This window comes from Anolis carolinensis, chromosome 6 (genome assembly GCF_035594765.1).
Source record: "Anolis carolinensis isolate JA03-04 chromosome 6, rAnoCar3.1.pri, whole genome shotgun sequence".
Lineage (NCBI taxonomy): Eukaryota > Metazoa > Chordata > Lepidosauria > Squamata > Dactyloidae > Anolis > Anolis carolinensis.
In genome coordinates, this window is record NC_085846.1 from 81,383,216 (window position 1) to 81,399,280 (window position 16,065).

The window sequence follows — 16,065 nt, forward strand, 5'->3', positions numbered from 1 at the left end:
TAAAGATATTAGTTAGATTCTGGCCTCTGTGTATGGTTATTGGTGCCTCTGCCGCCTGGGTCGTGACAGTTGTTAATAATAATAATAATAATAATGATAATAATAATAATAGAGGTGACCCCTTGGGTCATTTAGCCCAACCCCCTTCTGCCTTTGTGCCGTGGGGGCCGGATAAATGGCTTCGATGGGCCGCATGTGGCCCCCGGGCCTTAGTTTGGGGACCCCTGCTATATGGTATAGTACTAGTCAGGCCAGTTTTGAATAGTAACTCTCAAGCGACCAAAATTTACATTTATGTGGTATCTTCCAATCCCCAGTCAAGGGACAGCCTAGGAAAAGAGGAAGAAGAAGCTATTGTTGTTGTGTTTTTGTTTTGGGGTTCTTTCGCATACACAACCCTTCCCCTCCAATACAGTATGTGGGATGAAAGGAGGAGGAAATCTTTGTTATTGTTGTGTTATTATTTTGGGGTTCTTCTGCACATTGTTGTTGTGTTATTATTTTGGGGTTCTTTTGCATACTGTTGCTGTTATTATTTTGGGGTTCTTTTGCACACTGTTGTTGTGTTATTGTTTTAGACTTCTTTCTCACATTGTTGTGTTATTTTTTTTGGTTCTTTTGTATACAGTTGTCACATTATTGTTTTTGGGTTCTTTTGTTTACTTTTGTGTTGTTTTGGGCTTCTTTTGAATACCGTTCTTGTATTATTGTTTTGGTGTCCTTTTGCACACTGTGGTTGTGTTATTGTTTTGGGATTATTTTGCACCCTGTTGTGTTATTATTTTGGGCTTCTTTTGCATACTGTTGTGTTATTGTTTTGGGATCTTTTTGTACATTGTTGTTGTGTCATTATGTTGCACTTCTTTTGCATATTGTTGTTGTTGTGTTATTGTTTTGGGATTCTTTTGCACACTGTTGTTGCTGTTATTGTTTTGCCCCCGTTGTTATTATTGTTTTGGGCTTCTCTTGTATACTGTTGTTGTGTTATTGTTTTGGGGTCCTTTTGCACACTGCTGTTGTTGTGTTATTGTTTTGGGCTTCTTTTGCACACAGTTGTTGTGTAATACTTTTGGGCTTCTTTTGTATACTGTTGTTGTGCTATTGATTTTGGGTCCTTTTGCACACTGTTGTTGTGTTATTGTTTTGGGCTTCTTTTGCACACAGTTGTTGTGTAATACTTTTGGGCTTCTTTTGTATACTGTTGTTGTGCTATTGATTTTGGGTCCTTTTGCACACTGTTGTTGTGTTATTGTTTTGGGGTACTTTTGCACACTTTGGTATTATTGTTCTGCAGTTTTTTTGCACAGTGTTGTGTTATTATTTTGGGGTTCTTTTGCACTGTTGTGTTATTGTATTATTGTTTTGGGGTACTTTTGTGCACTGCTGTTGTGTTATTGTTTTGGGGCTCTTTTGCACAGTGTTGTGTTATTATTTTGATGTTCTTTTGTATACTGTTGTGCTATTATTTTGGGGTCATTTTGCACACAGTTGTTGTTGTTGTGCTATTGTTTTTGGGGTTCTTTTGTATACTGTTGTTATTATTTTTGGCTTTTGGATACTGTTGTTGTGTTATTGTTTTGGGTCCTTTTGAGCACTATGGTATTATTGTTTTGCAGTTCTATTGCACACTGTTGTTGTGTTATTATTTTGGGGTTATTTTGCACTGTTGTGTTATTGTTTCAGGGTTCTTTTGCACACTGTTGTATTATTGTTTTGGGGTACTTTTGCACACTGCCATTGTGTTAGTGTTTTGGGGCTCTTTTGCATACTGTTGCGTTATTATTTTGATGTTCTTTTGTATACTGTTGTTAATGTTTTTGGGGTTCTGTTGTATACTGTTTGTTATTGTTTTGGTCTTCTTTTGTATACTGTTGTTGTGATATTGTTTTGGGCTTCTTTTGCATACTGTTGCTGTTGTGTTATTGCTTTGAGCTTCTTTTGTATACTATTGTTGTGTTATTATTTTGGGGTTCTTCTGCCCTTTATTCTCCAAGGAGAAGAATGAAGAACAGGAGGAGGTTGTTACTGTTTCGGGGTTCTTTCAATCTCCGCTGCAATACAGTATGCCCCCTTCCACACAGCTGAATAAAATCCCACATTTTCTGCTTTGAACCGGAATATATTTACTTATTTATGTACTACATTTATATTCCGCCCTTCTCACCCCGAAAGGGACTCAGAGCAGTTTACAAGTTATATGTACACACAATATGTTATATTAGCCTAGCACAATGTTAGCATTATATATTACTATATTGTACTATACCATTATAGCAAAAGATTTTGAAACAGTTGAAAAGCAACTCACCAATGCCTTGAAAGATCTCTCCAGCTACTACAAAGAGAACCACCTGAAGCCGAACCCTGCCAAGACACAAGTGTGTGCTTTCCACCTACGTAACCGCGAAGCCAACAGGAAACTGAAAGTTACTTGGGAAGGCCAAGAGCTCGAACACTGTTTCCATCCTAAATACCTTGGTGTCACCTTAGACCGAACACTAACATATAGGAAACACTGCATGAACACCAAGCACAAAGTAGCTGCACGCAATAACATCCTGCGGAAACTGACTGGCAGTGCATGGGGAGCAGACCCACAAGTAGTAAGAACATCAGCCCTGGCCTTGTCTTTCCCAACTGCAGAGTATGCCTGTCCTGTTTGGCACAAGTCTGCCCATGCAAAGCAGGTGGACATAGCACTGAATGAAACATGCAGAATCATCACGGGATGCCTTAAACCTACACCTGTTGATAAACTCTACAAGTTAGCTGGCATTGCCCCTCCTGACGTGCGACGGGAAGTTAATAATAATAATAATAATAAAACTTTATTTATACCCCGCCACCATCTCCCCAACGGGGACTCGGGGCGGCTTACATGGGGCCATGCCCAGAACAGTACAATATAGCAAAATATAAAACAACACTAACGGTGAGAGAAAAAAGGTTGAACATTGTGAAAGCCACCCACTGCATGGCTATCACCCTCCTCCCACCAGACTCAAATCAAGGAAGGGCTTCATGAGAACCACCACTCCTCTTGATGTTCCTCCAGCAACAGCAAGGGTGTCCCTCTGGGCAGCTAAACCTGGCAATTTTAACTGGATGGCTCCCCATGAGGGTCTTCCTCCAGGGGCAAACCAAGAATGGGCAACCTGGAAGTCCCTGAACAGACTCAGAAGCGGAGTGGGCAGATCTAAAGACAACTTGGCAAGGTGGCACTACCTGGAGGAATCCTCCACCTTGTGTGACTGTGGAGCTGAACAAACAACTCAGCATATGTATGCTTGCCCACAATGCCCTGCCTCATGCACGGAGGAGAAGTTGTTTAAAGCTACAGACAATGCGGTTGCTGTTGCCCACTTTTGGTCCAAAACTATTTAGTTGCTTGTGATTTCTTTTCTTTTCTATTTTATTTCCATTATTTGAAATGTATTTGCTGTACCAATGCTTTTGACATGAAATAAATAAAACTATACCATTATACTGTAGAGTTACTAGTAATACAGTAGAGTCTCACTTATCCAAGCTAAATGGGCCGGCAGAAGCTTGGATAAGCGAATATCTTGGATAATAAGGAGGCATTAAGGAAAAGCCTATTAAACATCAAATTAGGTTATGATTTTACAAATTAAGCACCAAAACATCATGTTATACAACAAATTTGACAGAAAAAGTAGTTCAATATGCTGTAATGTTATATTGTAATTACTGTATTTACAAATTTAGCACCAAAATATCTCGATATATCGAAAACATTGACTACAAAAATGGCTTGGATAATCCAGAGGCTTGGATAAGCGAGGCTTGGATAAGTGAGACTCTACTGTATTACATATAATATATAATTCTTCTTCATTCACTCGGTCATTTCCGACTCTTTGTGACCTCATGAACCAGTCCACGCCAGAGCTCTCTGTTGGCTGTCACCAGCCTCAGCTTCTTCAAGGTCAAGCCAGTCACTTCAAGGATACCATCCATCTATCTTACCCTTGGTCAGCCTCTCTTCCTTTTTCCTTCCATTTTCCCCAGCATCATGCTCTTTTCCAAGCTTTCCTTTTTTCTCATGATGCGGCCAAAATAATATATGTGGAGAGATAATGATGTGGACAAAATAATAATAAAATATAATAGTATTATATTGTATATGGCAGTGTGGACTCAGATAACCCAGTTCAAAGCAGATATAGGACCTCATCACACTAGAACTTGAATCCACTTTTAACCCACTTTAAATCCACTTTAGGGAAGGGGCTTTAAACTGCTCAGCCAGACAGGTCTTGGGCCTCACCAAACTACAAACCCCTGAATTCTGCAGGAGGCAGAAACCGGATTGAAAGTGAACTCATGCTCTAGTGCAGGGGTCCCCAAACTAAGGCCCGTGGACTGGATGCAGCCCTCCAAGGTCATTTATCTGCCCTCTGCCCTCCGTTTTAACTTAGGCTTGCTCAAAGTCTGAAATGACATGAAGACACACAACAAAAATCCTAATTAACTTGACTATCTCATTGGCCAGAAGCAGGCCCACACTTACCATTGAAATCCTGATATTTATGTTGGTTAAAATTGTTCTTATTTTTTTGTTGTTGTTTTGTTGTTTTGTTGTTGTTGTATTGTTGTTGTTTTGTTACATTACAAATAAGACATGTGAAGTGTGCATAGGAATTTGTTTGTATTTTTTTCTCAAGTGATACAGTCTGAAGGATTGTGGACTGGCCCTCGGCTTAAAAAGTTTAAGGACCCCTGCTCTAGTGTGATGAGGCACATACCGTGTTTCCATGAAAATAAGATAGTGTCTTATATTTTATTTTGCTCCCAAAGATACGCCAGGTCTTATTTTCAGGGGATGTCTTATTTTTCAATGAAGAAGAATTCATATTTATTGTTGAACAAAAAAATGAGCATTTATTATATACTGTACAGTAGTTGTCATCACATACCAGCATAACCAGACAAACTGAATCCTATCAAGAATTTCTTGTTACTACAGTGGAGTCTCACTTATCCAACATAAACGGGCCAGCAGAACGTTGGATAAGCAAATATGTTGGATAATAAGGAGGGATTAAGGAAAAACCTATTAAACATCAAATTAGGTTATGCTTTTACAAATTAAGGACCAAAACATCATGTTATACCACAAATTTGACAGAAAAAGTAGTTCAATGCACAGTAATGCTATGTAGAAATTACTGTATTTACGAACTTGGCACCAAAATATCACGATGTATTCAAAACATTGACTACAAAAATGTGTTGGATAATCCAGAATGTTGGATAAGCGAGTGTTGGATAAGTGAGACTCTACTGTACTATTATTTCCATGTACAACAATCTCTGGTACATACATTTACTGATCCTGCATGCTCTGGTGTTCTGTTTGGTGGGCATGCTTCCAAACAAAAACTTTACTAGGTCTTACTTTCTGGGGACGCCTTATATTTAGCAATTCAGCAAAACCTCTACTAGGACTTATTTTCAGGAAATGTCTTATTTTCGGGGAAACAGGGTAGTTGGCTTTTCTGCCTTGGTGTTCTGGGTTATATGGCTGTGTGGAAAAGCCTAGGTGGGCTGAAAGGGGGAGGAGAAAAAGAAGAAAAGAGACAAGTACAGTAGAGTCTCACTTATCCAACATTCGCTTATCCAACGTTCTGGATTATCCAACGCATTTTTGTAGTCAATGTTTTCAATCCATCGTGATATTTTGGTGCTAAATTCGTAAATACAGTAATTACAACATAACATTACTGCGTATTGAACTACTTTTTCTGTCTAATTTGTTGTATAACATGATGTTTTGGTGCTTAATTTGTAAAATCATAACCTAATTTTGGTGTTTAATAGGCTTCTCCTTATTCACTGGAGCCCCCGGTGGCTCAGTGTGTTAAAGTTCTGACCTACTAAACTTGCAGACGGAAAGGTCCCAGGTTCAAATCCGGGGAGCGGAGTGAGCTCCCGCTGTTAAGCTCCAGCTTCTGCCAACCTAGCAGTTCAAATGTGAGTAGATCAATAGGTACCGCTCCGGCGGGAAGATAATGGCGTTCCATGCAGTCATGCTGGCCACATGACCTTGGCGGTGTCTATGGACAACGCCGGCTCTTCGGCTTAGAAATGGAGAGTAGGACACGACTGAACTTAACGTCAGGGGAAACCTTTACCTTTGGCTTCTCCTTAATATCCAACATATACGCTTATCCAACATTCTGCCGGCCCATTTATGTTGGATAAGTGCGACTCTACTGTAGTTGGAACTGAAGTTGCCATGTTGGGGTTCCTCCCTGTGTCTCATCACACTACAGCAGGCATGGGCAAACTTGGGCCCTCCGGGTGTTTTGGACTACAACTCCCACAATTCCTAACAGCCTACCGGTTCCCTGTGTCTCATCACACTACAGCAGGCATGGGCAAACTTGGGCCCTCCGGGTGTTTTGGACTACAACTCCCACAATTCCTAACAGCCTACCGGCTGTTAGGAATTGTGGGAGTTGTAGTCCAAAACACCCGGAGGGCCCAAGTTTGCTCATGCCTGCACTAGAATATGGATCCACAGAATTCTGCAGAATTCTGGGGTTTGGAGTTTGGTGAGGCCCAGGACCTGCTTGGCTTGGCTGATCCCAAAAGTGGATCCAAGCTCTAGTGTGAGGAGGTCCCTTGAAGTTGTGGGCGCGGGGGAGGCCAAAAAGTTCCGGCGCGGCTGAAGTTGGCGAGGGCAGAAGACACACCCCCAAACTGTTACATCTTTTCCTCCCGCAGACACGCTTACCCGCCTCCTTGCATCGCTTTCCCCCGGGGTCGAGCGTGGCCTGGGTCTGGGCGGGAACCAGGCGGCGGCGAGAGAGAGAGGTTGCCCAGCTGTTCGAGAGCAGCGGCGGCGGCAGCAGCAGCTCTGGTCCCTCCTCCTCCTCCTCTTCGTCCTCCTCCTCCCAGCTGCGCCGGCCTCATCTCCCCCCACCCTGCCGGCGTCCCTCCCCTCCTCTGCCGCTCCCGACGCTGCAGCCGCCGCCACCTCCTCCTCTCTCTCCTTCCCTCCCTCCCTCTCTGCCTTTCCCGCCGGCTTGGGTGGGCGGAGGAGGAGGGCTCTCCCCATGCCCCCGGCCGCACCGCCACCACCATGACAGGCATCGCCGCCGCCTCCTTCTTCTCCAATACCTGCCGCTTCGGCGGCTGCGGGCTGCACTTCCCGACCCTGGCCGAGCTCATCGAGCACATCGAGGACAGCCATATCGGTGAGGCGAATGCGGGGGAAGGGGAAGGAGAGGGCGTGAAAGAGACCTCGCCCTCCCTATTCACCCACCTTCCCAGGGGGATGAATGGGAAGAAGGAGAGGGCGTTGGGTGGGTGGCCGAGTTGGCGACCACGAGGGAAGCAAGCAAGGAAGGAGAGGGTGGGTGTGTTGGGGAGGGGGACACGTGAAGCAAGGCAAGGCGAGAGAGAGAGTGAGTGAGTAGGCGCCTCAGGCTGGCAACCCGCTGGAGTTTGCTTTGGCGAGGAGAAGACGCGTCCAGCACGCCTCCTCCTCCTCCTCTTTCCACCGCTTCCGCCCCGGCTCTGGCTGTCAGGGCTGAGGGAGGCGGAGGGAGAGGGCAAGGGCGGCCATTCGGCGTCCTCCTCCCTTTCCTCCTCCTCCTCCTCGCTTGCTGCAGCGGAGGCTGCGTCCTGTCAGCGCTGTTGCTAGGCGTGGAGGCGAGGAGAGGCGCGCGTCAAGGCGCACGCTCGCCCTGGCCCTTTGCCTTCGCGCCCAGCCAAGGGGTCTCTCTCTCTCTCTGTCTCTCTCTCACAGGCTCCGTGGCCTCAGCAGGCCGGACTCTTAGAGGAGGAGGAGGAGGAGGAGAGGAGGAAGCGCCGCCTTCCTCGCCCTGCCATTGGAGGGAGGCCTCGCGAAGGGGAGAAGCTGCCCTCCAGCGATGCGCGCCGCCTGAGGCGTGGCCGGCGTCACCTGTAGGCGCGCCTCGGCTTCTCTGGCCTGGCCTAGCCTGGCCTGGCAACAAGTGCTGGGCGCAGGTCTTGCCCGCCTTCTCCCTCATGGAAAGGGTCAGGGATGGTGATGCCCGAAGCCTGGCCGCTCCCTCCTTCCAGGGCGGTGACTCCTTCACCTTTCCAAGGCCTCTGCTATGCGTTGACTGTCTTAATGCAGTTTCTAACCCAGGCATGGTCAAGCTTGGGCCCTGGAAGTGTTTTGGACTCCAACTCCCACCATTCCTAACAGCCTCAGGCCCCTTCCTTTTCCCCCTCAGCCGCTTAAGCGGCTGAGGGGGAAAAGGAAAGGGCCTGAGGCTGTTAGGAATGGTGGGAGGTGGAGTCCAAAACACCTGGAGGGCCCAAGCTTGACCATGCCTGTGGTTTCACTTTGCAGGTGATGACATAGGAGATTCACAAACCACAGCACTGTGGGATTTTGTCCCTCCCCTTAAAGCAAGCTTTGAAGTGCATTAAATGATCAGTGCATACAGGGCCTCAGAGGGCCTCGGCATCGCACACATGTGATGACACAAACCACTGAATGTATAAAGGTCACTTTTGTGGGCATTTGCTTCCTGGGCCCATAGTTTTGAATCAAGCTTTGAATTGCATGAAATGGCCAGTGTATACAGGGGTGCAGTGGCGCAGCATCTTATAGCACTGAGCTGTTGAACTTGCGGACCGAAAGGTCACAGGTTTGAATCCAGGGAGCAGAGTGAGCACCTGCTGTTAGCCCCAGTTTCTGCCATGCTAGCAGTTCAAAAACATGCAAATGTGAGTAGATCAATAGGTACCGCTCCGGCAGGAAGGTAACAGTGCTCCATGCAGTCATGCTGGCCACATGACCTTGGAGGTATCTGTGAACAACGCCAGCTCTTCGGCTTAGAAATGGAGATGACCACCAAGGCATTTTTGTAGTCAATGTTTTCAGTATATTATGATATTTTGGTGCTAAATTAGTAAATGCAGTAATTACAACATAATATTACTGTGTATTGAACTACTTTTTCTGTCAAATTTGTTGTATAACATGATGTTTTGGTGCTTAATTTGTAAAATCATAGCCTAATTTGATGTTTAATAGGCTTTTCCTTAATCCCTCCTTATTTTCCAACATATCCGCTTATCCAAGGTTCTGCCGGCCCGTTTAGCCTAGATAAGTGAGACTCTACTTTAATAACTTCATTTATAACCCGCTCTATCTCTCCTTCACCGAGACTTCCCACACATGTAAATGGTGTATGTTAAAATCAGGACCCAAAAGCAAAGGGGAATGGAAGAAACGTGGTTTCAGATGGGTATGACTCAAATCACAAAATACGAAGGGTAGTTTTGTGGGAGTTTGTTGCCTAGCCCCCTGTTGAGGGTCATCCGTGGACTGCACAAGTTGTTACATGGTCAGTGTATATAGGACCTAAGAAGGCATTGACTTCCCACACATGTGATGACACAAACCACAGAGCATTGCTGTGCATTAAGGTTGACTATATGGGAGTTTGTTGCCTGTCCCCCACACTTTTGAAGCAAGCTTTGAACTGCATTAAATGGTCAGTGTATACAGGGCCTCAGAAGGCCTTGACCTCCCACACATCTGATGACACAAACCATAGAGCACTTATTTATCATGTCAGAAGCAAATCGAGGGTGCAGTTGTAATGTATTTAAAAACACAAAAGTTAAAAACTTGGCATTATACTAAATGTCCTTTGACCAGTAGCTGACCACTTGGGAGTGCCTCTGGTGTTACTATAAGAACGCCTTCCTTTGTGCATATGGCAGGGTTCTGACTGCATTGTAATAGGTGGTTTGGGGTTTGCTCTTCTCCACTCTGGAATGTTGTGGACTCCACTTTGTGGCCCCATTTCTTAAGGTTGGCTCTGTATCTCATGGTGCCAGGGCACAGTCTGTTCAGCGCCTACCGAGTCACCCAGTCTTCTTTGTGCCCAGGAGAGAATCTCTAATTCGGTATCAGCCATGGTTTGACGATCCAAGTTTTAGCCTGCCACTTTTGGACTCTCGCTTGCTGAGGTGTTCCTGCAAGTATCTCTGTAGCTATTGCAGAATGCAACCACAGAGCACTGGTATGCATTAAGATCACTTTTGTGGGCATTTGCTGTCTAGCCCCACAGTTTGGAAGCAAGTTTTGAACTGCATGAAGTGGTTAGTGTATACAGGGCCTCAGAAGGCCTTGACTTCCCATGCACATAAATGGTGTCTGTTAAAATCAGGACCCAGAAGCAAAGGGGGATGGTAGAAACGCAGTTTCAGATGGGGATGACCCATATCACAAAACACTGACGTGCATGAAGGGTGGCTTTGTGGGACGCAAAACTCTGAACTGCATTAAATGGTCAGTGTGTACAGGGCCTCAAAGGCCTTGACAAACCACTGCTTTGCATTAAGATTGCTTTTCTGCGAGTTTGATGCCTGCTCCCAGAAGTTTTGAAACTATCTTTGAACTGCATTAAAAGATCAGTGTATACAGTGTATACACATGTGATGACACAAACCACAGAGCACTGATATGCATTAAGGTCATTTTTGTGGGTGTTTGCTACCTGGCTCACAGCTTTGAAGCAAGCCTTGAATTGCATTAAATGGTCAGTGTATACAGGGCCTGAAATGGCCTTGACTTCCCACACATGTGATGTTACAAACCATTGAGCACTGCTGTGCATTAAGGTTGCTTTTGTGTGAGTTTGTTGTCTGCCACCAGCAGTTTTGAAACTACCTTTGAATTGGTTAGTGTATACAGGGCTTCTTGGAGTTCTGGTGGTACATGGGTTAAACCGCTGAGCTGCTGAACTTGCTGACCGAAAGCAAGTTCGGTGAGCAGTTAGAATCCGAGGAGCGGGGTGAGTTCCCACTGTCAGCCCCAGCTTCTGCCAACCTAGCAGTTCAAAAACATGAAAATGCAAGTAAATCAATAGGTACCACTCCATGCAGTCCTGCTGACCTTGGAGCTGTCTACAGACAACACCGGGTCTTCGGCTTAGAAATAGAGATGAGCACCAACCTCCAGAGTCAGACACGATTAGACTTAATGTCAGGGGAAAACCTTTACCTTTACTATACAAGGCCTCAGAAGCTTTGACTTCCCACACACATGATGACAGAAACCACAGAGCACTGATACGCATTAAGGTCACTTTTGTGAGCATTTGCTGCCTGGCAACAGTTTTGAAGCAAGCTTTGAACTGCATGAAATGCTCAGTGTATACAAGGCCGCAGAAGGCCTTGACTTCCCACAGATGTAAATGGTGTCTGTTAAAATCAGGACCCAGAATCAAAGACGTATGGAAGAAACTTGGTTTCAGATGGGGATGTCCCAAATCACAAAGCACTGAATTGCATGAAGAGTGGTTTTGTGGGAGTTTGTTGCCTAGTCCCCTGCAGTTTGAAGCAAACCTTGAACTGCATTAAATGGTCAGTGTATACAGGGCCTCAGGAGCCTTAACTCCCACACATATGATGAAACAAATCACAGAGCACTGATATACATTAAGGTTGCTTTTGTGGGCGTTTGCAGTCTGGCTCCACAGTTTTGAAACAAGCTTTGAATTGCATAAAATGGTCAGTGTAAACAGGGCTGCAGAAGGCCTTGACTTAATAATAATAACTTTATTTATAACCTGTCCTATCTCCCCTGCAGTTTGAAGCAAGCTTTGAACTGTATGAAATGATCGGTGTTTACAGGGTCTCAAGGCCTTGACTTCACACACACGTAATGACATAAACCACTGAGTACTGCTGTGCATTAAGATTGCTTTTGTGGGAGTTTGTTGCCTGCCCCCACAGTTGTGAAACTAGCTTTGAACTGCATTAAATGGTCAGTGTATATAGGGCCTCAGAAGCCTTGACTTCCACACATGTGATGACACAAACTACAGAGCACTGATATGCATTAAGGTCACTTTTGTGAACATTTGCTTCCTGGCCCCATAGTTTTAAAGCAAGCGTTGAACTGCATGAAATGCTCAGTGTATACAGAGCTGCAGAAGGCTTTGACTTCCCACAGATGTAAATGGTGTCTGTTGAAATCGGCACCCGAAAGCAAAGGAGGATGGAAGGAACGCGGTTTCAGATGGGGATGACCCAACTCACAAAGCACTGATGCACATAAAGGGTGGGTTTGCGGGAATTTGTTGCATGGCCCCCAGCAGTTTGAAGCGAGCTTTGAACTGCATTAAATGGTTAGTGTATACAGGGCTTAAGAAGGCCTTGACTTCCCACACATGTGATGACACAAACCATTGAGTACTGCTGTGCATTAAGTTTGCCTTTGTGAGAGTTTGTTGACTGCCCCCCATGGTTATGAAAGTAGCTTTGAACTGCATGAAATGGTCAGTGTATACAAGGCCTCAGAAGCCTTGACTTCCCCCCACATGTGATGACACAAACCACAGAGCACTGATATGCGTTAGGGTCTCTTGTGGGCGTTTGCTGCCTGGCCCCACAGCTTTGAAGCAAGCTTTGAATTGCATTAAATGGTCAGTGTACATGGAATCTAATAAGACCTTGACCTCCCACATAAGTGAATGATACCAGTTGAAGTCAGAAGCAAGGGCTGGAGATCGAAAGGAAAGTGGTTTTATAGGGTAATAACAGTTCCTAAGCACAACCTCATTGGGGAGAAAATTCCATTTGGCTTTGGAAGGAGTCATAAGTGCTACCTTTCTGCTCCATAAAATGAGGAATACTTTGTACCACACCTCCCATAATCCCCCATCCAAAATGGTTAATATGCTTAGGGGTTCACCCAGTCAGTGACTCTGCTATTTGGAGATTCTGGGAGGTGCTTTCCCAAGTCCTTTGCCTTTCTAAGACGCTTTCTATACCATATAATCCAGATTATCAAAGCAGATAATCTGGATTTTATATGGCAGTGTAGAAGGGGCCTAAGAAGGCCTTAACGTCATGCATCAATGGATAAGGCCTAGTAAAATCAGGACACAGAAGCAAAGGTCTGCAAGAGAATGGAAAAAAAGCAGTTTCACAAGGGAATTATCAGCTGTATCTACACTGCAGAATTAGTGCACTTTGACAGCTCTTGAACTGCTATGGCTCAATGCTATGGAATCATGGGAATTGTAGTTTGGAGAGGCACCAGCACTTTGACAGAGGAAACGAAAGACTTTGTAAAACTGCAGCTCCCAGGATTCCATTGCACTGCGCCAAGTGGTGTCAGTATAGATGTACTCATGGTTCCTAAACACTCTTTAGGGAGAAGAGTGTTTAGGAGTAATATTTCTGCTCCACAAAACTGGGGAAAGTTATGTTTTGTACCATAACTCCCAGAATCCCCATCCACAATGGTGAGTAGTTTAATGGGGTCACCCAGCCAGTGATTCTGCTGACTGGGAATTCTGTCTGATAGATTCCAAAGTAATTTTTCAAAATTAGACTAACACTATAGTTTTCCTTATCCACACTGGATGATGACAATTCTTCCAAATATTTCTTTAATCCTGATGCTGTATTTAATTTGCAGTATGCAGCCTTGTTTTTTAAAGTGATACAACTGTTGTGAAACAGAGCTTGTGCTAAAATAAAAGTGTAATTATTACACACACAAAAAGCAACTTGCTCTGCCTTGTGTGCATATCTTGATTGCACAGAGGTAATTCGGTCAAAAAGTAACTAAATGGCACGCCATGTTGTTCTCTAAAGCTAAAGTGGACATGCTGTTCTATTTTATGGCTCTTGGGAGGGAGGCCCAAATGGAGGGGAGGATGGAGAGAAGATGAGGATAAAGTCCTTGTGCAGATATACATTTTAGATTTTAAAGTGCACATTTATTTATTTAAAATCTTCAAACACATTACTGACACAAACCTACTGAAGTGAACAGACAAATGCCAGCAGAGTATATCATCAAGAAGTCCTAATGACTTTGAAGGATTTTCCTTAAAATAATGGAGAACTCCATAAGGCTTCTAGTAATTGCAACAGATGCTCCCACATTTTGAGATTTCTCAAATGTTTTATTTTAGAACTCACAGTACAGGATTAGCCATGTATCAATGGGACCAGCATGCACAATTTGATTTATACATATCTGACAAAATATGCCCTCTCTAGGCATTTTCGAGGTTCTCCAGGTGTTTCTATAGAATGTTGCCACTGGAAATTGACTATAAAGTTGCACTAGAGCAGCTACTATGCAGGTAAAGAGGTGTTCTCTCTCTACATTTTCTAGGCTTTGCTTGAAGTTGTACCTTCACTAGCGTGCACTATTATCCATCGTTTCACATATCCCCGTGAAGTCTTGGAGCATGTCCTTCACAGATATGGAGCATTATGTGCTCAGACCTGGGAGTCAGGGGTCACCACTAGCCTCATCCCAGCAAGAGGTGCACCATATTCTGGGGACATCCAACCTCCTGAAACAGTTGCTGTTAACTCTCCAGTAGGCAATGGGTGTCCCTGCCATGAGGAGGAAGAGGAGCTGCTACTGCTTGCTTCTCAGCCTGCCCTTTACCTTTGGGCCCAGTGAAATGGAAATGACAGTTACTCCAAAACTTCTTGCTTGCTCCTGCTGGCACTTGCCCGTATTCCATTAAGACCAGAAAGAGATTGAGGAATGATCTGATGATGGCAGCAGCTTTGTCTTAATAATAATAATAATAATAATAATAATAATAATAATAATAATAATAATACTTCATTTATACCCCGCCACCATCTCCCCGCGGGGACTCGGGGTGGCTTAAATGGGGCAGAGGCCCAAACAACATAGGACAAAATATAGGCAACATAATACAAATCACACTATAAAAAGATAAAACAGTAATACAATATATCAATTAAAACAAAAATACAGGACAAAAATTGCATTTAAAACACATAAATGGTAAAATCGTAATAAATACAGGATAGATTATTAAAAACTCTCTGGGGCTGATTAAGTAATGACTGTATCTCCAAAGGCCTGCCGAAACATCCAATTCTTCAGTTGTTTCCTGAAGGAAGGTAGAGAGGGAGCCAACCTAATCTCCCTGGGATGGGAGTTCCAGAGTCGGGGGGCCAACAGGATCTCAAAAGAAAATATATATATATATATATAAAGAGAATCTTGACAATAGCAGAGAGTAGGAGTAACAACATCACCTACCAATATAGGTGCATGGACAGGAATAAACTTCCGTTTGGGTCCTTCTAGTATGAGCAGACATTGATGAGAGGGACCGGTTAAAATGGTCCTATAAACAGTCCTACTGCCACCAGTGTATAGATAACATTCAGCTCTATTTTTCCATTTCTGTCAAATTCCCAAGGAAGCTGTTTTGTATTTAAACTGTTAGATAAGATGGTTTAGGAGGTGCAGAGGTAGTCCAGACTATTGACTGTCGCTATTATAAGGAACATATAATTTCCTCTGAACACTTCCATTGTTTACTGTTGGGTTTTCCTGAAATGCATGAACAACTATGGCCTTCCAGGTATTTGGGGCTCCCAAAACCCAGAAACCCTATCCAGCTTGTCCAATGGTCAAGAATTCTGGGAACTGAAGTTCCAAACACCTGCAGGGCCGCATGTTGTGCAGGTCTGTTCTAGAGCAATAGAAAGCAAGCTTTCCCCCTTCTCAGTGTGACATAAAGATGGAACCTGATTGTCATTTTGTTACAGTAAATACAGTCTCACCAAAGAAAGGGTGGGTCTCTGAGCCTAAGTTGGGAATTCATACCGTATATACTCACCTGTAATTTGACAAAAAAACTGACCCAAAAACTCTGGGTTGGCTTAGACCAATGCAGTATCTGCGTCTGCCAAAGCAACACTTCTGGCCTTTTGTAATCTCTGTTCAAAAATGGTGGTGCAGGGATATGGAATTCTCAATTTCACTTTAAAAATGTATCATGCATCCTTCATATGAGGTCCCCTTCTCTGCACAGTTACTGCAAGTTGCCAATAGGCAAGATAAACCAGGATCAAGGAAATAGAACTTTCCCCTCCAGTCATGGTAGATCTGTGGCTTGGTTTGCAGGAAAATGTGATTTAAACTTTCCTACAGGTGTGTCAATGTCCTTTATGACTAATTTTACATGCAGGTACAGAGTACTTCATATTCATAGTCTCTATCTCAATGAGTCTCAAATAGCTCAG

The 16,065-nt window shown here is 44.1% G+C and overlaps 1 protein-coding gene and 1 long non-coding RNA gene across 2 annotated transcripts in view; one reads left to right on the plus strand and one right to left on the minus strand.

Annotated features, from left to right (window-relative positions):
• LOC134292510 (uncharacterized) overlaps positions 1-6,900 on the minus strand; it is a 46,366-nt gene extending 39,466 nt beyond the window's left edge. Inside the window, exon 1 of the long non-coding RNA XR_009999752.1 lies at positions 6,764-6,900. This is a non-coding gene — a long non-coding RNA (uncharacterized LOC134292510). The remainder of the gene's footprint in view (positions 1-6,763) is intronic.
• Positions 6,901-7,092: 192 nt separating this feature from the next.
• jazf1 (JAZF zinc finger 1) overlaps positions 7,093-16,065 on the plus strand; it is a 145,796-nt gene continuing 136,823 nt past the window's right edge. Inside the window, exon 1 of the mRNA XM_062957666.1 lies at positions 7,093-7,226. Coding sequence (XP_062813736.1) covers positions 7,112-7,226 — 115 coding nt within the window. The 5' untranslated portion in view covers positions 7,093-7,111. The remainder of the gene's footprint in view (positions 7,227-16,065) is intronic.